The sequence below is a fragment of the Microcaecilia unicolor genome, chromosome 8, assembly GCF_901765095.1.
Source record: "Microcaecilia unicolor chromosome 8, aMicUni1.1, whole genome shotgun sequence".
Taxonomy (NCBI): Eukaryota; Metazoa; Chordata; class Amphibia; order Gymnophiona; family Siphonopidae; genus Microcaecilia; species Microcaecilia unicolor.
The window spans coordinates 189,524,455-189,547,173 of record NC_044038.1 but is presented as its reverse complement, the minus strand read 5'-3'; the positions used below and the strand labels follow the sequence as shown (position 1 = coordinate 189,547,173).

Sequence of the window (22,719 nt, the reverse complement as noted above, 5' to 3'; positions counted from 1 at the left end):
CTTTTTACCATATGAGTAACTTGAGGATTGGGTCGTTGAATGGTGATGGGATCCACTCTCCTATAAAGCATACTAAGATTTAGTCCTATTACTCTAAAACGTTTGGGGAGCGTGCCAGGTGCCCTTGTCCTGGATTGGCCACTGTCGGTGACAGGATGCTGGGCTAGATGGACCTTTGGTCTTTCCCAGTATGGCACTACTTATGTACTTATGTACTTATGAAAATAGATGTTTTATTTTTACAAGAGACGCACCTCTCACAGGTAGAACACCAAAAGTTAAAGCAAGGGTGGGTGGGGGAGTTGGTTTCTGCGTCCTTCAATAGTAGGCAGCTGGGTGTTGCTATTTTGTTTCATAAAAAGCACCATGTATGTATGCATAAACTAGTTCAAGACCCAGGGGGTAGATATGTTCTTTGGCTGGGAGAGGTTGCGAGCCAAAGGGTCACTCTTTGATCTGTTTATGCACCAAACGTATACTCTCACTCCTTCTTTTCCGGTCTTCTTGCACAGTTGGTGTCTGTTAGTGGGTATCAACTGGTGGTAGGAGGGGATTTCAATACATCTGTGGATTCTTTAATTGATTGTAAACCAGCGAAACCACGCCCTTCAGCATGGAAAGACAAGAGGGTTAATGTTTTAATGCATGAGCTGGGGTTGTTAGAAATATGACGGATACTGTATCCGGAATCTTATGAATATACCTTTTATTCCCATGTGCATGACGTCCATGCAAGGCTCGATTATTTGCTTCTGGATCCTTCTCTCCTCTTGAGGGTGGTTGCGGCAGATATTGTCGATGGGGCGGTATCAGACCACTGTAGTTTGGCTGGATGTGAGATGGCAGCAGAGAGGAACGGCACGGTTGTGGCGTATGAACCCCACATTATACTTAGATCTTGAATTTCGCTCTTTTTTGTTGAAAATGTGGGACAATTATTTGTTGGATAATGACCCAGAGTCGGTGAGTCCCATTACTTATTGGGAGGCAGGTAAGGCAGTCATGAGGGGCCACATTGTGGCGTATGTAGCAAAAACTCGTAGGGAGTGAGAGCATCAATTGGTCACTTTGTCGAGTAAATTACAGCAACTGAGGGGGAAGCATATTCTCACTAGAGATGAGGAGACGAAGCGCGAGTATTTTGCTACACGTAGACAGATTAATGATCTTTTGAATTCAAGAGCAGCACAAGACATTCAAATGTATAAATATAATTTGTATCGGTGGGGAAACAAAGCAGGGAAGTTGTTGGCTGCTTTGGTCAAGACTAGGGGGGTGAAAAAGACCATTACTAAGATTGGTTGGCAGAGGGAAAAGTAGTAACATCAGCAGAAGGCATACAGAATGAGTTTGTGAATTTCTATAAGGCGTTATATGATAAAGGGGAGGTGGATAGAGGCCAGAGAGAATCTTTCTTTCAAGGTATGGCTATTCCGCAGGTATCGCAGGCACAACGAGAGGTTTGAATGTTCCGGTTATGGGGGCTGAGTTAGGGCAGGCAATTAAGCGTTTGAAGCTAGCGAAAGCACCTGGGTCTAAAAATCAGTCCTCCCTTTCAAGAGCTGTGCCAACATTTATGTACTGAGGGTGAGGCAGGGAGAGAGTTGACGCATGCCCACATCATAGTACTCCCCAAGCCTGGGAGAGATGAAGAGTTGTTTGGGTCTTATCGTTCAATATCGCTTCTTAATCAGGACATAAAAATTTTTGCGAGTATTATGGCTCAGAGGCTAGGGAAGGTTCTACCTGTTTTAGTACATACGGACCAGGCGGGCTTTGTACCAGGCAGATATGTGTCCTCCAATGTCCTCCGAGCATTGGCAGTTTTGCAGAGTTTGGGGGGAGTCCCTGGGGATGCTATTATTACAAGCCTGGATGTGGAGAAAGCGTTTCATAAGATTCTGTGGGACTATTTGTTCAGGGTGCTTCAAAAATTCGGGATTATGGGTGCTTTCCTGGGTGGTATTAGAGCTCTGTACAAAAACCCCACCGCACAGATATTGATCAATGGAGCGCTGTCCCCGGCTTTTGGGTTAGAGAGAGGTAGAAGGCAAGGCTGCCCGCTTTCGCCTATGCTATTTGTATTGTCACCGGAGCCCTTTGCAGTTAAAATTAGGCAGACCAACCAAGTGCAGGATATTAGGATGGGATCTCAGGAGTTTAAAATCAATTTGCTCGCGGATGACATGCTCATATACTTGGATAAGGCTATCACGTCAGTCCTAATCTAATAGCTTTGCTTTTGCTATTTGGATCCTTTTCAGGTTTGAAGATAAACCTAGACAAATCGGAAGCTTTAGCTGTCTCTTCGCCATGCGCGTGTCAGCAGTTACCATCATTTCGTTTTGCATGGTCTTCGGGTACGCTAAAGTATTTAGGGGTGTACTTACATAGGGATTTAAGAGTCATATATCGCCGTAACATACAGGACAAGTTAATTAGTCTTAAAGCACTGTGTCACAGGTGGCAGGAACTGCCACTCTCATTGCTCGGCAGAGTGGCACTAGTCAAGATGTAGCACTCTGTCCTTTCTTGGTTCTCTTCCTACCTCTCCCTCTGCACCTTCAGTGTTCACTCTGGTGGATCCTCTTCTACTTCTATCCCTCTGCCTGTCGGCGTACCTCAGGATTCTGTTCTTGGTCCCCTCCTCTTTTCTATCTACACTTCTTCCCTTGGTTCATTAATCTTATCCCATGGCTTTTCCTACCATCTCTATGCTGATGACTCCCAAATCTACCTTTCTACCCCTGATATCTCACCTTGCATCCAAACCAAAGTTTCAGCATGCTTGTCTGACATTGCTGTCTGGATGTCTCAATGCCACCTGAAATTAAACATGACCAAAACTGAGCTTCTCATTTTTCCCTCCAAACCCACCTCCCCACTCCCCCCATTTTCTATTTCTGTTGATGGCTCTCTCATTCTCCCTGTCTCCTCAGCTCAAAACCTTGGGGGTCATCTTTGACTCTTCTCTCTCCTTCTCTGCTCATATCCAGCAGATCGCCAAGACCTGTCGTTTCTTTCTTTACAACATCCGTAAAATCCGCCCCTTTCTTTCTGAGCACTCTACCAAAACCCTCATCCACACCTTTGTCACCTCTCGTTTAGACTACTGCAATCTGCTTCTTGCTGGCCTCCCACTTAGTCACCTGTCTCCTCTCCAATTGGTTCAAAACTCTGCTGCCCGTCTCATCTTCCACCAGGGTCGCTTTGCTCATACTACCCCTCTCCTCAAGTCGCTTCACTGGCTCCCTATCCGTTTTCGTATCCTGTTCAAACTTCTTCTACTAACCTATAAATGTACTCACTCTGCTGCTCCCCAGTATCTCTCCACACTCATCCTTCCCTACACCCCTTCCCGTGCACTCCGCTCCATGGATAAATCCTTCTTATCTGTTCCCTTCTCCAGTACTGCCAACTCCAGACTTCGTGCTGTGATATCCCCCTTCTCACTCAGTGTGACCTGGTTCTCAATATGCAGATCATATGCAAATTAGTGTGCTACCCCTTCAAGCTCAGGGTGACCTGGTTCCCACTAAGCAAATTAAACAGGTCTCACCAACTGCATATTTCTCAGGCAACTCTTTATTCCAGCCCTTGGGCACACTTCTTCTAGCTTAATACTTTATGCTTTCATAGGTCTTCACAGTGAGCCGCCCCACACAGATACATGGGCTCAGTACTAGCTTCAATACTTTGGGGACTCCCAACCCCAGGCTTTGCAGCCTGCCTCTCTCAGTACTGGGACACACAGTCCCCCCTTCTTTGGACACACAGTCCTGGACACATAGTCTTTCCTTCTTTGAACACACAGTTCCTATAAGTACTGACACACAGTCCAACACTAATGCTTTAGGGACTTCTTACCCCAGGATTTTCAGCCTGCTTGTCTCCTTTGGACACCCAGTCCACCACAAGTCCATAAGGTTAGCCAGTATCTTCCAGGGGGATCTCTCTTCTTTTGCTGCCAGCTCCCTTCTCTTCCTTTCACAACTCAGGTGGGGTATAAAGTGGTTAATTAGCTACACAGGACCCAGCCCATAACCTCCTACACATGTGGACATCCCAGGGCTCTCCCCGGTCCTAGCGACCTCCATCTATTCTCCTACAAGCGCCCTCTAGTGGCCTACCCCGGCTAGGACAGCCTCTTACTTATCACAGCGCCTTCTGTCTCGCTGCACCCTACGCCTGGAATAAACGTGACTTTGGTACCTTTCCAACTATAAATTAAGGGGATGTGGGACAGAAGTTTGATGTAACATTATAACATAGTAAATGATGACAGATAAAGACTATTATGGCCCATCTAGTCTGCTCAGTAAGATGGCTAAAGTTGTATGGCTAGTCTTTTAAATAAGAACAAAAAAAGAACTAAGGTAGTCAAGCTTGTACGACAGACTGCTTGGTCATGTCTCTAGCCCAGTAGGTAGTAGTTATACTTATTCTGCTTAGTCCTGTGTTTTACCTCGCAGCTTCATCAGGAGGAAAATTGAAAAATTACCGTCTGATATTTCTCACATACCCATTGGACTAGAGATGGTTATCTGTAGCTCAATGGGTATGCGAGAAATATCCCTAGTTACAGAAGGCAAACTGGGTGAGCTTAATTGCCCTACCAGCCAACATAGTAATATAGAAAACGTTAACACAAATGGAAATAGACATTTTTTTGCCATTTCAAAGAGATGAACAAAGTGTGTGCCTGCCTTCATCTTATGTCGTTCCTTATCTTCACTAAGATTCTGGCAACTAGATTGCAGAAATATCTCCCGCTGTTAATCCATGAAGACCAAGCTGGCTTTATACAGGGCAGACAGACCTTTGATAACATTAGGAGAGCCCTATACATGATACAAAATGCACACCTTAGTACGACCCCACTGTGTATTGTGTCACTGGATGCTGAAAAGGCATTTGATCGGGTGAGCTGGCCGTTTCTTTTCGCGATGACCGAGCGGATAGGTATTGCAGGGCGATTTGGAGCGTGGTTGAGATTGATATACACAGCTCCGCAAGCTTCAGTGAGAGTTAATGGCTATTTATCTGAACCATTCCTGTTACATAGAGGCACTAGACAGGGCTGTGCACTATCCCCACTACTTTTTGCCCTAGTGATGGAGCCTTTGGCTATACAAATTAGGGCTCACTCAGGCATTAGAGGTCCGAGATGGAAAGGGCTGGAGACAAAAATTCTCTTATTTGTGGATGATATTCTACTTACACTAAGGGAGCCCTTGGTCTCACTCCCCATAATTAATGAAGTGATCCAAAGATATGGGGAGCTCTCAGGTTTTAAAATCAACTTTGACAAATCAGAAGCATTAGACGTGAATATATCTACATAAGTACATAAGTACATAAGTAGTGCCATACTGGGAAAGACCAAAGGTCCATCTAGCCCAGCATCCTGTCACCGACAGTGGCCAATCCAGGTCAAGGGCACCCGGCACGCTCCCCAAACGTAAAAACATTCCAGACAAGTTATACCTAAAAATGCGGAATTTTTCCAAGTCCATTTAATAGCGGTCTATGGACTTGTCCTTTAGGAATCTATCTAACCCGTTTTTAAACTCCGTCAAGCTAACCGCCCGTACCACGTTCTCCGGCAACGAATTCCAGAGTCTAATTACACGTTGGGTGAAGAAAAATTTTCTCCGATTCGTTTTAAATTTACCACACTGTAGCTTCAACTCATGCCCTCTAGTCCTAGTATTTTTGGATAGCGTGAACAGTCGCTTCACATCCACCCGATCCATTCCACTCATTATTTTATACACTTCTATCATATCTCCCCTCAGCCGTCTCTTCTCCAAGCTGAAAAGCCCTAGCCTTCTCAGCCTCTCTTCGTAGGAAAGTCGTCCCATCCCCACTATCATTTTCGTCGCCCTTCGCTGTACCTTTTCCAATTCTACTATATCTTTTTTGAGATACGGAGACCAGTACTGAACACAATACTCCAGGTGCGGTCGCACCATGGAGCGATACAACGGCATTATAACATCCGCACACCTGGACTCCATACCCTTCCTAATAACACCCAACATTCTATTCGCTTTCCTAGCCGCAGCAGCACACTGAGCAGAAGGTTTCAGCGTATCATCGACGACGACACCCAGATCCCTTTCTTGATCCGTAACTCCTAACGCGGAACCTTGCAAGACGTAGCTATAATTCGGGTTCCTCTTACCCACATGCATCACTTTGCACTTGTCTACATTGAACTTCATCTGCCACTTGCACGCCCATTCTCCCAGTCTCGCAAGGTCCTCCTGTAATCGTTCACATTCCTCCTGCGACTTGACGACCCTGAATAATCTAGGGAACAACTGGAACAGTTACAAGACCGGTTCCCCTATAGATGGGCAAAAAAATACATTAGATATCTGGGAGTTAACATACCACGCAAACTAGATGAACTTTTCCACAGTATCTTCCCAGGTAAAACCAGAGAGCTGTTCCTAGAAATGGAAAGATGGGAGGGTCTCATCCTGTCATGGAGAGGGCGGATTAATGCTGTGAAAATGATGATTCTCCCAAAACTCTTATACCTATTCATGGCACTACCTATAGATTTACCAGAAGGCTTCATACGGGGCCTGCAGAGGAAAATATTCGCATTTATATGGGAAAAAAAGGACACCCCGAGTATGGAGAGAGATGCTATACCAACCAAAAGAGAGAGGAAGGATGGGGGTGTCTTTCCTACAAACATATTACCAGGCTGCACACCTAAGAATTTTAGCTACATGGCTACAAAGGGATGAGAAGTTAGGAAACAAAATGGAACAGGGATGGTGGGGCCCAATCCCCTTGGAGGCAGTACCCTGGCTCCCGAAGGATAAGCTGGGGGAAATAACTAAAGGAAGCCCCCCATTGCTACAATGGCCCCTAACGATATGGAGTAGGGTGAGAGAAAAAATTTTTCACGGGCGAACATACTACATACACATGTTTCTTAGATTTGCCCCTAAGTTTGGGCCGGGACAGACAGATGGTGCCTACCTAGAATGGGAAAAAATGGGCTTGTGCGAACTAGGCCAGATGTATGAAAAAGGGAAGATGATCTCATACACAGAACTATGTCAGGAACATGGGCTCTCCCCCTTACAGGCCTTCCAACACTTTCAGGTGAAGGACTTTATTAAGCGCCGGGCGGAGGAAGAACTTAGTTTGACCGAAACACTACTGGAACAGGGAATGATGAGGGGGGAGGGATAGGAGGTATCACTAGACTCTATAAGGCCTTGTTGTTGTATAACACCCCAGTGGAGCACTATACAGCCAAATGGGAGTGACATACGAGTTCACACAATAGGCACAAGCCGTTCGATCCCTACTGCGAGTATCAGTCTCCAGTGCGATGACAGAGAATGGACATAAGATTTTGTATTGTTGGTATTACACGCCAAGTTGCCTGGTAAAAATGTACAAAACAGGATCTGCGCTGTGCTGGCGACAATGCGAAGCGCAGGGAGATATGTTTCATATATGGTGGAAATGTGATCATGCGCAAAAATTCTGGACTGAAATTGTGAACTTTTTGAACCAAAGTAGCTGCTGTTACATATCCCGTGACCATGGACAGCTCTCTGTTGCACTTTAAGCCTAAAGGAACTAAATGAGCCATACATCAATTTGCTACTCAGCTGTTTGTGGCAAGTAAGATGACTATTGCAGCTGCCTGGAAGAAACCGAATATACGGGGATTAAAGGTAGTTCTGGAAAGATTGGACAATATGAGGCTGATGTCAAAACTTACAGCCATAAGAAAAGGAACAATTGCTCATTACTACAGAATTTGGGACATATATGAAAAATGGCGAATGGTACATAGAGAGGAGGCTTCTGTACATGCCTAGAACCCTCTGGGAGGGGGGGAGGGGCAAGGAGAGAGGGTACAGGGACCAGAACGAGGGGGAAAAGATGTTTATGTTTAATTGTTATCTGCCAGAATTGTTGAGCTTGCGACGTTGAATATTATTATGTTAGGCAGGAATGATGTTATGACTTGATCCTGTATTCATTGAAAAATCTTAAAATAAACAATTGAAAATAAAAAGAAAGGCAAGGGTGAATTTTGATGATGATATAGAGAAAGAAACGACAGGTTTTAGCAGTCTGCTGAATATATGCAGAGAAGGAGAGAGAGGAGTTGAAGATGACCCCAAGGTTACGAGCTGATGAGACAGGGAGAATGAGCGTTATCCACAGAGGTAGAAAGTGGGGGAAGAGGAGAGGTGGTTTAGGGGGAAAGATAAGAAGCTCAGTCTTGTCATGCTTAGTTTCAGATGGCGGTGAGACATCCAGGCAGCAATGTCAGACAGGCAGGCTGATGTACTTACCTTAGAAGTTTCTCTAGGCTACAGTTAGTAAAAAGATTAAGCTACCCAACTAGTAGCTAAACACTGAGAGTTTTCTACCCTCTCATCCTCTAATAAATCATCTTGGTCCTCCAGGTAGATGCTGGCAAAGATGTCAGATGGAAAGAATCTCGTAAATATTTCACTTTCTTTGAAAATAGAAAGCCATTTATCTGCTGACACTGTAGAGCAATCTGTCTCACTATGTCTGGTAATTCTTAAGTTATTTGGAAAAAGCATCTTGAATGTACATTTACTGTTTGAAATTAATCAAGAGTAGGTATGTTCTTTTGACTCCTCTCAATTTCTTTATAAAAGTTCTTAGTTAAATCTGTTCAGGAAGAATGTATACTTTTTCTGCTTTCCTGGCTCCTGTCCTATACAAAATCTGTATCATTGGCAGAATAAAATTGGTTAATCAATCTAAGGTCCTTTGCAAATTGAACTATGGCAACATCGAACATTAGTAAGCTAAGGACCAGAACTTTGGAATTTGCTCCCATCTGCTATTCGTGATATTAAAAATTATATGACATTCCGATGCAGTTTGAAGGGGTGAACAAACATGTGGATAAAGGTGAGACGGTTGATATTGTGTATCTGGATTTTCAGAAGGCATTTGACAAAGTACCTTATGAAAAACTCCAGAGGAAATTGGACAGTCATGGGATAGGAGGTGTAGTGTTCTATTGTGGATTAAAAACTGGTTAAAAGATAGAAAACAGAGAATAGGGTTAAATGGTCAGTATTCTCAATGGAGAAGGGTAGTTAATGGGGTTCCCCAGGGCTCTGTGCTGGGACCGCTGCTTTTTAACATATTTATAAATGACCTAGAGATGGGAGTAACTAGTGAGGTAATTAAATTAGTTGATGACACAAAGTTATTCAAAGTCGTTAAATCGCGGGAGGATTTTGAAAAATTACAAGAGGATCTTAAGAGACTGGGAGACAGGGCGTCTAAATGGCAGATGACGTTTAATGTGAGCAAGTGCAAAGTGATGCATGTGGGAAACAGGAACCCGAATTATAGCTACGTCACGCAAGGTTTCACGTTAGGAGTCACGGACCAAGAAAGCGAACTAGGTGTCGTCGATGATATGTTGAAACCTTCTGCTCAGTGTGCTGCTTCGGCTAAGAAAACAAATAGAATGTTAGGTATTATTAGGAAAGGAATGGAAAACAAAAATGAGGATGTTATAATGCCTTTGTATCGCTCCATGGTGTGACCGCACCTCGAATATTGTGTTCAATTCTGGTCGCCGCATCTCAAAAAAGATATAGTGGAATTAGAAAAGGAGCACAGAAGGGCGATGAAAATGATAAAGGGGATGGGACGACTTCCCTATGAGGAAAGGCTAAAGCGGCTAGGGCTCTTCAGCTTGGAGAAAAGGCGGCTGAGGGGAGATATGATAGAGGTCTATAAAATAATGAGTGGAGTTGAACGGTTAGATGTGAAGCGTCTGTTCACACTTTCCAAAATACTAGGACTAGGGGGCATGCAATGAAGCTACAATGTAGTAAATTTAAAACGAATCAGAGAAAACTTTTCTTCACTCAACGTGTAATTAAACTGTGGAATTTGTTGCCAGAGAATGTGGTAAAGGCGGTTAGCTTAGTGGAGTTTAAAAAAGGTTTGGACGCTTTTTCCTTTTTTATAAGTTTATAAGTTATTATGTTATCTTAGATTCTAATTTCCTCTAGTATTGTATAATGCCTCCAGATATTGGACTAGAGATGAGTAATAGATCAATATTTTGTTTAATAATATATTACTGTATTTCCAGGTTAACTGTTTTTCTGACTTAAAATCATCTTTTTCCATTTTCAAGATGTATGCTTGAATAATAATGTAAATGTCATAAATAAATAATTAAAAAAAAAAAAAGGTTTGGACGGCTCCCTAAAGGAAATGTCCATAGACCATTATTAAATGGGGACAATCCACTATTTCTGGGATAAGCAGTATAAAATGTTTTGTATTTTTTTGGGATCTTGCCAGGTACTTGTGACCTGGATTGGCCACTGTTGGAAACAGGATGCTGGGCTTGATGGACCTTTGGTCTTTCCCAGTATGGCAATACTTATGTATTTATGTAAGATCAGCTTGGATCAAAATATGGAGGAAAAATGAAATCTTACAAAGACTGATCTGAATTAATATTAGACACATTATGAAAACACTAGTTCAAAGATAACATAGCCAGAAGAACTTGGGATAAAGTTACTTGAATAGATACTAAGGCATGATTAGTTCAAATAAATTGTTTACATAGTAACATAGTAGATGACAGCAGAAAAAGACCTGCACGGTCCATCCAGTCTGCCCAACAAGATAACTCATATGTGCCACTTTTTGTGTATACCTTACCTTGATGTGTACCTGTCTTTTTCAGGGCACAGACCGTATAAGTCTGCCCAGCACTATCCCTGCCCAACCCGCCTCCCCCACGGCTCTGGCACAGACGTATAAGTCTGCCCAGCACTATCCCCGCCTCCCACTACCGCTCTGGCACAGACCGTATAAGTCTGCCCAGCACTATGCCCGCCTCCCACTACCGGCTCTTGCCACCCAATCCCGGCTAAGCTCCTGAGGATCCATTCCTTCTGACCAGGATTCATTTAAAAAAATGTAAAAGCAATTGCTAGTCTTTTCATCACCTGGAATGTAACAATTACAAAAAAATTGGATTGCAAAAAAAATTAAACAACCAGAAATTTATTTTACAAAATCTTTATTGACTTCTGGTTAAAATCAAACACCTTACATGGAAGGGAAAATCTGCAGCAGAAACAATTTTTGAAACCCTTAGCATGTCACGGAGCCAAAATAAAAGGGGATATAAACACTTCCATTTTTCAGGTCATTAAATAATTTCATAATTGTCAGTCACCTTAGAAAATGAACTAGTTAATGCCATTGCAAGAAGGTTAAGTCCAGAAGGAGTCCTTCTACATGAGTAGGCCCTATTTGTTCTGGACTGGTCTAGTGGGGATGATAGGGAAGGAAAATGTTTTTTTGTCTTAATACTAATATTCTTTCTTTGTGTCCTACCAGACCAGTCCAGGGTTCTTTCCTAGACTATAGTTTACTCGTTTCCTGTTCCCAAGATGAAAATATGGAGAAGCTGTTCTGGTTCCAAGCTAGTATCACTGGAGCCCTGGATTCCTCTATTTGGGAAGAGATTTGGGGAGTTTATTTCACAGTTGGTCAGAAATACTGCTGAGTAGGGGCTGCAAGTAATTATTTTTATTATATTTTTTTATTTATGGAGACTTGATGTACCACCTAGGCAGTTTGCAGTAAAATAAGATTGGAAATAATTAAAGGAAATGACAGTGGTCAGAATAGATTGAGTGAGGAAATAGAGATGAAGGGACAGAAGAGTTGGGAAGAGAGAGGAGTAAATGAACACAGTGAAGGGAGAGGCAAAGAGGAAGGTTTGAAATGGATGTCATTTGAAAGGGAGTTCCAAAGGGGAGGGCTTAGGTAGCAGAATGTTGTGGATCAGGTAGTATGCAACCAGATCTGAGAAGGTGGTGGAATTGACCTTTGCCTTCATCTGCTGGTTGACGGGCATAACTCATTGGTTCTGGACTGGTCAGGTAGGGCTAAAGAACAGAAAATTAATAGATTATATTTTTCCTTAAGATTGAGTAGTCTTTGTTGCTTCCTGAACACATCTGATTGTTGGAATTACTTCTGTAAATATGCAGACAGTTTTTGAATACATTTGGTCTTTGAGCCAGGCTAATATGCATATTTATGATACGCAGGCAAGGGATCTTGGATGAGTAACACAGTAAATGATGGCAGATAAAGACCTGCAAGGTCCACCGAACCTACCCAATAAGGCAGACAGAATGTGCAGGTTACACTCCTTCATGATTAAACACTGGCATTGCAATCAGGGCAGTTGGCAATTTGGTATCATGCCTATCACATATAGACAGTTCTGTAGGATACTTAAATTCATTATCGATAATGCCTCCACTGCATGCAGATCTCTCTCATGAATATTCATTGAGGATATACTGAAAACCTGACTGGCTGGGGTGCCTTCTGGATCAGGTTTGAGAACCACTGGCATATGATATAATTGTAATATAATATACACATTCTTGATCCTGACCGGTCTTTGCCATTTTCGGTACAGACCGTAGAAGTCTGCCTGGCATTGGCCTTACTTGCCAACTATCCAACTACTGGATAGTTGCCATTGAAGCCACTCCAGTCCATCCTGATCTGCCTTGTCATTTTCGGAATATAGACTGTAGAAGTGTCCTCAGCACTGGCCTTACATCCCCAACTTTTGGAGTAACCCATTAATCACCACCATCAACAGCCATGAGGTCATTTAAGTTTTATTTTGACTCCATCCTCTTTCCATACATTTTGAATTCTGTCACTGTTTTTGTCTCCATCACCTCCACCAGAAGACTATTCCAGGCATCCACTATCCTCTCTCTGAAAAAGTGAGATAGTATTTTAAGTTACTATTTTATTTGATGTATTGTATGTGGTTTTTAATGTTACAGGGTTACAGAGGGAGATTTTAAATTGCCTCAGATTCTTGGAAGGGGGAAGTATTACGTCCCAAGGATCAGTCCAGAAAAATGGGTTGTGACCATCCGCCAGCAGGTGGAGATAGAGAACTCTAATGAGTTGTGCCTCATAAGCTCCTGTGCTTAGCAACCAAGCCAATATTTTGTTATCTCCAGCAAGTGGGATAGCAGCTCCTGTGTGCTGTGTTGACTTCTGTGTGGCCACCTTGTCCTCTTGGCCTACTTTCAGGTTCAGTTGAGTTTGGAGTTGATAACATCCTGTGCCTCAGGTTTAAACCTAGTGGTCTAGGTTCCTCCATGCTCCCCCATTACCACTTTCTACCTCTTTATCTCAAGTCTTCCCTTCTCTTTTTCTCCTGCCTCTATCTAAAAAAAAATAAAAAGTAGGCACTGTGGCGCTTCTTGAGAGCTCTTGTGCTGTGGGAAGATTGTGGGGCTTCAGTGCCTTGGAGGTCGTGAGACTGGCTGTTATCTGAGTATATTTATTATTCTCTATATCTGAGCCTATTAAGTCTTGTGTGCACTGCAGGGGTAAGCTCTCGGCCACTGGTTCCTGCACACTTTGCTTTACTTCTGTGGACATTTCGCTTTTGCCTACTTTGGCCGTCAGTATTCCAGCCCCGCTCCGATGGCAATTTTGGTGGGCTCAGCTTTGGCGACAATGTTATCAGCGGATTCCTCACCCACTACCATGTCCTAGGATGTTGGTTTTGCAGGGGTATTAGTCTCTTGCCCTGCTGTTTTCACCTGAATTTGTTCTTTTATTACATCAGGTCTTTTTTTATTAAAGTCAGCTTAAGCTGCCTCGCCTTCTTCCCTTTATGTTGCTTTTGAGGAGCAGCTTTCTAAGAAACAAAAACTTTTCATTTCGGGACTCAGAGTATTTTTTTCTGTGTATTCTGACTGTCCTAGTTCTGCTGATGGCCCTGACTTGGACATTTCAGAGGCAGATGGGGGTGAAGCTCCTACTGTAGCTAGGCTGGTTTTTAGAGAGGAGTTGCCTCTGTTGATCACAGTGTTGTTGCATGACACTGGCTATGGTTGAGGCACTGGGCTGCTGATGTGGCATCCAAATCTCGTCTGGAAAAGTTGCCCTTTTGGGGGAAACTACTCTTTGGTGTGGATTTGGAGAAGATTGTTAAAAACCTGGGAGAATCCAAGGTCCAGCGGCTACCTGAGGACAAGCATAAGCCTCATCTCTGGGCGGCTAAGTTCATTTTCAAGAAGCGCGGAGGTATAGACCAGGGAAGGCTAGTGCTTCCGCTCAAAAACCTCGCTTTTCTCAGACTCAGTCTTCCGTTCGAGGAGGCAAGAAGCCCTTTTCCACTTCCTCAAGAACCTCTTTGCAGCCCCCACAATGACGGGATTAAGGTTCACTCCTTGTACATAGACTTAGGTGGACATCGTTCCCACTTTCACTACCATTACTGCAGACCAGTAGATCCTCAAAGTCATTCTCCATGGCTACAAGCTAGAATTTTCAAAGCCACTCGTAGGTCTTTTCATGCTGTCCCATTGCGGCAGCTCTGCAAAGAGTCCAGGCAGTGCTAACTACCTTAGCCTCTTTAAGGTGACTGGGGGCCATTCAGCCCATTCCTTCGGCAGAGAGGGGCATGGGTCGATATTCCATTTATTTTGTCATCCTAAAGAAAAAAGACTCACCCAGTTCTGGATCTTTGAATGGTGAACAAGTCTCTCAGAGTGCTGCACTTCTGCATGAAAACTTCATTTCTCACCTCATTGAACCTCAAGGAGGCTTATTTTCATATCCCAATTTGGCCTCCTCACAGGAAATTTCTCCGGTTTGCAATCCTGGGAGATCATTTTCAATTCAATGCCTTGCCGTTTGGCCTTGCCACTACACCTCACACATTTTTGAAAATTATGGTGGTGGTGGCAGCCTTTCTTCATTGGCAAGGGATCTAGGTACATCCTTACCTGAATGATTGGCTAATTCTGGCACCTTATTATCAAGAGAGCCTTCACAGTACACAGTTAGTCCTGTCTCTTCTTTTTGCACTGGGTTGGGTGTTAATTTACAGCAAGAGTCATCTCACCCCCACCCAGACCCTAGAATTTCTGGGAGTGTGCTTCAATACCCAGGCGGGGAAGGTTTTCCTGCCTCTGCATCGTCAGCTCAAACTCAAACTTCTGGTCGCCTCATCTCAAAAAAGATATAGTGGAATTAGAAAAGGTGCAGAGAAGGGTGACGAAAATGATAAAGGGGATGGGACGACTTCCCTATGAGGAAAGGCTAAAGCGGCTAGGGCTCTTCAGCTTGGAGAAAAGGCAGCTGAGGGAAGATAAGATAGAGGTCTATAAAATAATGAGTGGAGTTGAACGGGTAGATGTGAAGCGTCTGTTTACGCTTTCCAAAAATACTAGTACTAGGGGGCATGCGATGAAGCTACAATGTAGTAAATTTAAAACGAATTGGAGAAAATGTTTCTTCAATTAAACTGTGGAATTCATTGCCAGAGAATGTGGTAAAGGTGGTTAGCTTAGCAGAGTTTTAAAAAGGTTTGGACAACTTCCTAAAGGAAAAGTCCATAGACCGTTATTAAATGGACTCAGGGAAAATCCACTATTTCTGGGATAAGCAGTATAAAATGTTTTGTACTTTTTTGGGATCTTGCCAGGTATTTGTGACCTGGATTGCCTGTTGGAAACAGGATGCTGGGCTTGATGGACCTTTGGTCTTTCCCAGAATGGCAATACTTATGTACTTATGTAAACAGCAAATTCTCAGGTTTCTCTCCCCTGCCCACACATGTGGGATTATGCTCAGGTTCTCGGTTCTACATTGGCAACTTTGTATATTCTGCTTTTGGTGAAGTTCCACATGCTGCCCCTACAGTCATCCCTGTTGAGCCAGTGGTCTCCGGTCTCGGGGACTTAAGACCAGCTGGTGCTGTGGACACCTCAAGCCAGACAGCATCTGACTTGGTGGCTTCTCCCTGCGTGCACTCAGGTGGGGCTGCCCTTACAGATTCCCAGTTGGTGTGTTCTCACCTCCGATGCCAGCCTCTTCAGTTGGAGAGCCTATTATCTCCACCACTCTGCAAAGAGCCGCTGTTCGAGAATGGAGGTTTCCTGATGCATCAACAGATTGGAACTTTGAGCTGTCCGGAAAGCTCTACTAGCCTTTGTGCCTCTTCTTCATGAGAGGCTGGTGCGCGTGCTCTCAGGCAGTGTCTTACATCAACAGTCAAGGAGGAACAAAGAGCGCATCTCTGGCCCAGGAGGTGCGTCTTCTTTTTCAGTGGGCAGAATTGAACATTCCGATGAGTTCAACATCTCACATAGCGAGTTCACTGAACTTGCAAGCAGATTTCCTCAGTAAAGTGTCTCTGGACCCGGGGGAGTGGCACCTGTCAAATACTGTATTTGCTTCATTTCTACACAGTGGGGCCTTATGATTCTGGAACATGAAAATCACTCTTCAGTTGACTCTTCCTCCACAGACGGGCTTATTGCACCAAGGTCCAGTACTTATGGAGGATCCCTCCCGCTTTGGTCTTACAGCCTGGCTCTTGAGAGGGCGTGATTGAGGATGAAGGATTACATGGATGATGTTATTAATACCTTGCTGCAAGCCTGAAAGAGGTCCACTTCTTCTTATGTTAGCGTGTGGAGAACTTTTGAGAGCTGATCTGCACAGAATGGTGTTTCTCCATTTCATGCTTCTTTGTCTCACGTTTTATCCTTCCTTCAGGAGGTAATCAAGGCTTGGCTCTCAATGTGCTCAAGGTTCAAGTGGCAGCATTGGCGGGTCATAGAGGCAAGATACAGAATGCCTTATTGGCTGCTGACCCTGATATAGTGCGATTCCTCAAGGGAGTCACTCATCTGTGTCTCCCTCTCCACAATATTTGCCTTCAGTGGAGTCTTCAAGTAGTTCTTAAGGCTCTTCAGTCAGCCCCCTTTGAGCCCCTTCATTCGGCAACTATCAAAGATCTTACTTTAAAAGCAGTATTTCTAGTTACTACTACTACTATTAAACATTTCTATAGCGCTACTAGACTTACGCAGCGCTGTACAAATTAACATGAAAAGACAGTCCCTGCTCAACAGAGGAGTTGCAGTATTTCTAGTTGCCATTTCATTGGCACGGAGAGTTTGAGCTTCAAGCTCTGTCTTGCAGGGATCCCTTTCTCCGCTTTTCTGACTTGGGAGTTTCCATACAGACAGTTCTGTCCTTTTTGCTGAAGATTGTATCTCCTTTTCATGTCAGTCAGATTGTGCTCTTCCTTCTTTTTTCCAGGGGTGTCTATTCTGCAGAATATGCTGCCCTGTGACTTACCGCTACCAACAATTTCAGGCAGTCTGATAATCTTTTTATCCTCTTTGCGGGACCCAAAAGGTTTTCCAGCCTCCAAAGTGACAGTGGCTCAATGGCTTAAGGAGGCTATTTCTTCGGCTTACATTCTGAGGGGTAGATTTGCTCCCATGCACGTCAAGGCCCATTCTACCAGGTCTTTGGCAGTGTAGGGCAATTTCGTTGGCAGAGATCTGACTGTCAACAACGTGGACGTCTTCTCATTCTTTTGTTAAGCATTACTGTTTTGATGTGTCTGCTCGCGCAGATGCTTCCTTTGGGGCCATGGTTCTTGCAGGGATATCACAGTCCCTCCCCTCTTAAGGATTGCTTTTGTACATACTATTTGTCTGGACTGATCCTTGGGACATATTGGAAGGAAAATCAGTTAATTATCTGATAATTTTCTTTCCTTTAGTCCCAAAGGATCAGTCCAGAGCCTTCCCTTCTGTGATGATTTCAGTTTTTCCAGGTTCTATGTAATTTCGGGTGTAAGTATCGTTCTGGTTCTGTTATTTCTAAGGAACAAGTTTTGCCCTTTATTTCATAGTTCTTTTTCTATTAAGAGGCTGGAGGGTTTTTTTTTCTGGAAGCCAGTATTTCACTGTTTTGTTATTGAATACTTGCTTGGTTACTAAGCGCAGGACCTTATGAGGCACAACTCAGAGTTCTCTATCTCCACCTGCTGCTGGATGGTCTCAACCCATTTGTCTGGACTGATCCTTTGGTACTAAAGAAAAGAAAGTTATCATGTAATTAGCTAATTTTTCCATTGGTTACACCAGGTTAGTTTGAGTACAATGAGTACCGGAGTTTAAAATGTCTAATTAAAGTGAATGAAGTGCTTAGAAACTATTTAGAACCGCATTTCATGTAACTTTGAATTAACCATTCCAAAATGATAGGGTTAAGTAGAAGAAAACCAAAAAAGAGACTGGACCCTATTATGTGCCTATAGAAAAAATTGAAACACAGAACTGTGAAAAGAAAGAAGCAATCCTTAAGGGACCATTAATGAAAGATTCTGGGAGGAACTGTAATAGGTATTAACAAAATATGCATTTGAGTGAGAGAGAGTCACTTCATTTTTACTAACAGATTCTGCAAGCTTATTTATGTATGTTATGTCTCTTAACACAAGTTGCACCTTCTATTACAGGATGGCATTACTCTGGGCAAGCCACACGCTAGAGATTCTGCAGCTATTGCACACTCCACCTACTCTCTCCCAGTTTCTTCATATACCCAGGACCCTGTTTACATCAATGGAAATCTGAACTATAGTTATCGTGGCTATGGGGCCTTAGGAGGCAGCCTGCAGCCTCCCACCACAGTCCAAACAGGCAACCACAGTAATGGTAAGGAGTAATCACATGGGAACCACACAATCTTCAGACTTGTAAATTTACCTGGTAGCATCTTCCATCTTCATTTCCTACCTAGATGAGTGGGACATAGTACTAATATGTCCTGACATGTGTGCCCTTAACATTGACTCTTGAAGTTACCTGCTGCTGTTTCATTCTAATAGAAAATTCTGCCTCTTCTTGATCTCTGCACTATTTACATTTGTTTGCCAGACATTTGATACACATTTCTTGAACATTGACTTAGTGTCAGTTTTTTTTCAGATTCTGCTTATTTTTTTTTCTGAATCTTTTGCTTGTGCTTTTCAGGACCTACTGATCTTAGTATGAAAAGTGTATCATCCAGTGCTACTACTGCTAACACTGGCAGTAGCAGGGGAATCTCAACAGCTCAGCTGAGTCCCACAGAAATTACTGCTGTACGGCAACTGATTGCTGGCTACCGTGAATCTGCTGCATTTTTGCTGCGCTCTGCAGATGAACTGGAGAGTCTTATATTACAGCAAAACTAACTCAGGAAACCTCTCTAGTCTTCTAGAGCAAAATTACCCAACTCTTCAGCTCAGGACCCATCATTTTCCCATTTCCAAGCTTGAATTGGACACACCTGATTTTAATGAGCACCTGGGACTTTGGACCTAGTCACAGTTGGAATCTTTTATACAGGTGCTGGGAAGAAACAATGGAGCTGTGGCATTGACAGGTTGGGTTGCAGAGCTGCTGATGTATGTAGAGTATCTCTTGTGAACCCTGGCATTAGAACCTAATCACCTTTCAAGTCTTAGGCGGCAGAATCCTATATTTATTGAAACATGAAAATTTTTCCCTCAGTAATTTATTTTATGAGAATGGATTTTTTTTTTAGTTTATATCTGTCTGATCAGAAGCATTGTGTTCATTTTAAATGTAACATTCCTTCTCAGTGCAGCACAGGAGCATGTGGAGGAGATGCAGGACAGCACAGCACTGACAACAGCTGAATAAAGAGGCAGCTTGCTTTATCTTGAACAATAAGGAAGTTTGTATTATTCAAATATGTACTTTGACCAAAAGCCATTCTTTCAACGGGACTTATTTCTCCCCACAGACTGAGTCACTGGAGTCCTGATAATTTGTGACTGTATATGCATGTGCCCTCAAACACTGGACCTCAGCCACTGAGTATCTCAGCTTAGCATCACACTGCTTTAGATTGAAAACAGGACAGGTGCAGGCACACTGTGATGGGTTATACCCCTTTCTACACAAAAACATTCAAAAGCTTCTGAAATGTGAAAACCTGAGAGTGCCATTTTCAAGAGTCAGATGAGGGGCTTTATCACAAGTGTCCTATAGTCTCAGAATGGTATGGGTAGAGACTGTGAAAACAGGACAGGTGCAGGCACACTGTGATGGGTTATACCCCTTTCTACACAAAAACATTCAAAAGCTTCTGAAATGTGAAAACCTGAGAGTGCCATTTTCAAGAGTCAGATGAGGAGCTTTATCACAAGTGTCCTGTAATCTCAGAATGGTAGGGGTAGAGACTGTGAAAAGTAGCCTCACTATTTTAAGTTCTGTGATCAGCTTTTCTGACTTCCTCCTAGCATTAAACTCAATCAGTAGGGATCAGATTTTGCTGGAAAACTTTAAGCCTCATGAGTAGAAATGCTGCTTTTTTGAATTTTACCAAACACTAGATTCCTATCCATTTGGGTTGATGTTTACACTGTATTAGGAATCATGAAGTTTGTTGCAGAAATGGCAAAATTCAGCACCTGAGTCCTGTGGTATAATGATATTTGACTAAGCCCTTGATTTCTAGTGTTGATTGTTGCTCAGCTTAGTGAAACACCTTATAATGCTGCTAGATCCAGGCCTCAAGAGGATGACTGGCTGTTTAGCCATAAAACTTTAGATGTTTTTTCCATGCAGGAGATGGTGAATTATATGAATTCGTCTAGATACTGATGTGTAAGATCCCATGCTAGAAGATGAAATCTGTTTTTCTTCAGATGTTACTACTCTTTTCTTTCATAAAAGATGTAAAAATACTCCTGGAAACTTCTTATAAACCTTTATTTAATAGTACAGTGTCTGCAAATTTTGTCTTGCAGGATTTTCTGCATCTTGTTTCTCCTAGCCCTGGAACAGAACTGTTAAAAAAAAAAAAAAAAAAAAAGAAATCCAATACCTGCCCAGTGTTGTACTTATTTTTTTCAAGCTTTTGTCCACTATATTTACCTACTCAAATATATTGGGGCTCCTCTGTAGTCATCTTACATGAACATAAGAACTTTAATGCTTTACTTTACACTTTACAGTGTCCTGAGTTTTGATATTGTAAGTGGAGTAAATATTGCAGGCCAAGCTGTTGGAGAAGTGTGGTACCCTATCCAGGTGCATTATTGCTGTACCTCCTAGGGGAAGGAATGAAGATCTTCCACAATATGACTTTTACCCTGAAGCTGAGGGGTTAAAAATGGATGATCTGTAATGAGCAAGGATTGTACAGCCTTTGCTGTGGTTCTGGAGCTAGAAGAAAATGATATGCCCTTATGGTTTGTGCGTACTGGAGGTGGAGAGTTGAATGAAATTGGAAAGGTTCAGAAGGGTATTTTTTGCAAGCTTCAGTTCAGACAATGAAAATCACAGCTAGAAGTAAGAATGACTCAATGTAAAATGAAAATGTCTAGGGACAGAACTTTTATCCTTTAAAGTTGGTATTTGTCACTACTGTAACTACTTCAGGTTGATTCTATGTTTGAAGATTAGACTGAACTAACTCTACTTTCTGATGTAAATAAAAGTGGAATTGGGGAGAGATGTTTCTCTAAATAATTTTTTTTAAGAGCAAAGCAGTCAGTCAAGCTTGAAAACTGAAAACTGAAAACTGCTTTTTCGGAGGAGGTTTGAAAGATTTGGATTTCCAAATATTTTACAGGTTGAAGAGATGAATTGGGTAAACTCATATCTTTGTAGATATACATACTTTGAAAATATCCTTAAATGTGTAATGTGCTAAATTAAAAACACGAGCTATTTCAAATTGTTTAATGGGTGGATTAAGAAATAATTACTCGGTGTTCCAAATTTGAGCTCATGATGAGTTGCATCAGGTACAGAAGGTATTTCCCTGTCCAAGAGAATTTATAATCCAAATAATCCAAGTTTGTACCAGAGGCTGAAGCAACCTGCCCAAGGTCGCAAAGCAGGAGTCCCATACTCTCAGTCCACTTGTCTGCCCATTGGGTACCTGTGTGCACATACTCTTAAAGAGATAGTAAATGGTTAGCATTTTTTAAAACCGGTGGTTCCCAAACTTGGTCCTGGAGGCACCTCAGCTAGTCAGGTTTTTGGGATATTCACAATGAATATTCATGAGAGATATTTGCATGCACTGCCTCCACTGCATGCAGATATCTCTCATAAATATTCATTGTGGATATCCCAAAAACCTGAGTGGCTGGGGTGCCTCTGGGATCAGGTTTGGGAACCACTGTTTTAAACAGTTGTTTAGAAATTTAGCTGTTATAAATCCAGGTATATTGTATGCTGCTGTGTGCCTTGTGGTGAATCCACCACAGTCCATTAAAGATTGGGCTCAAGAAAATAAGTTTCAGGCCCCCCATTTTGAAATATAATATGTATAAAAGAAAAAAAGTCAGTCTCTTCTTAGATGCTTTTGTCCAGAAAATACTAGCTACAGTAAGTGGGCTTAAGGGGTCAGGGTGGAAGTTATCTGTGGCAGACACTAGAAATTGGACCATATTCTTAAGCAAAGGTTCTCAAATTAGGTTTGTGACTCACTCAGCACTTCCCAGCTCATTTCCTGTAGACACCACTTTTCTTGATGTGAGAGAAAATAGGCAGACACATTTACAGCCAAGTTTTCTTTCTTGTTTCCTCTGCCTGTCTCTACTGCTCTTTCTTTTGACTGTTACAGTCCTGGTATTGTTTATCTCCATTTCTAGCCATAACTTGAGAACAAACTTTCTGAAACAACAGCTGTAAAAATATTCTCTTTGTGTAAGCGTTCTTGTAGCTTTTGTGTATGGTGCACAACATTGGATACTTTTTATCGAAGACTAGAGCAGTGTGAATAGAAAGACCAAGGACCTGCATTCTTCTG

The 22,719-nt window shown here is 42.7% G+C and overlaps 1 protein-coding gene across 2 annotated transcripts in view; it reads left to right on the top strand.

Moving 5' to 3' along the window:
• Window positions 1–21,924, top strand: part of NOL4L (nucleolar protein 4 like) — a 189,367-nt gene extending 167,443 nt beyond the window's left edge. Inside the window, exons 6-8 of one of the 2 annotated variants that reach the window (XR_003943161.1) lie at window positions 18,401–18,599; window positions 18,918–19,815; window positions 19,984–21,924. Coding sequence is in view for 1 of the 2 variants with exons in the window: in XM_030212672.1 (XP_030068532.1) it covers window positions 18,401–18,599; window positions 18,918–19,120 (402 nt within the window). In the remaining variant the exon portion in view is untranslated. Of the gene's footprint in view, window positions 1–18,400; window positions 18,600–18,917 lie in introns of both variants that reach the window. The other variant, XM_030212672.1, reaches the window with a different exon arrangement.
• The last annotated feature ends 795 nt before the right edge of the window (window positions 21,925–22,719 follow it).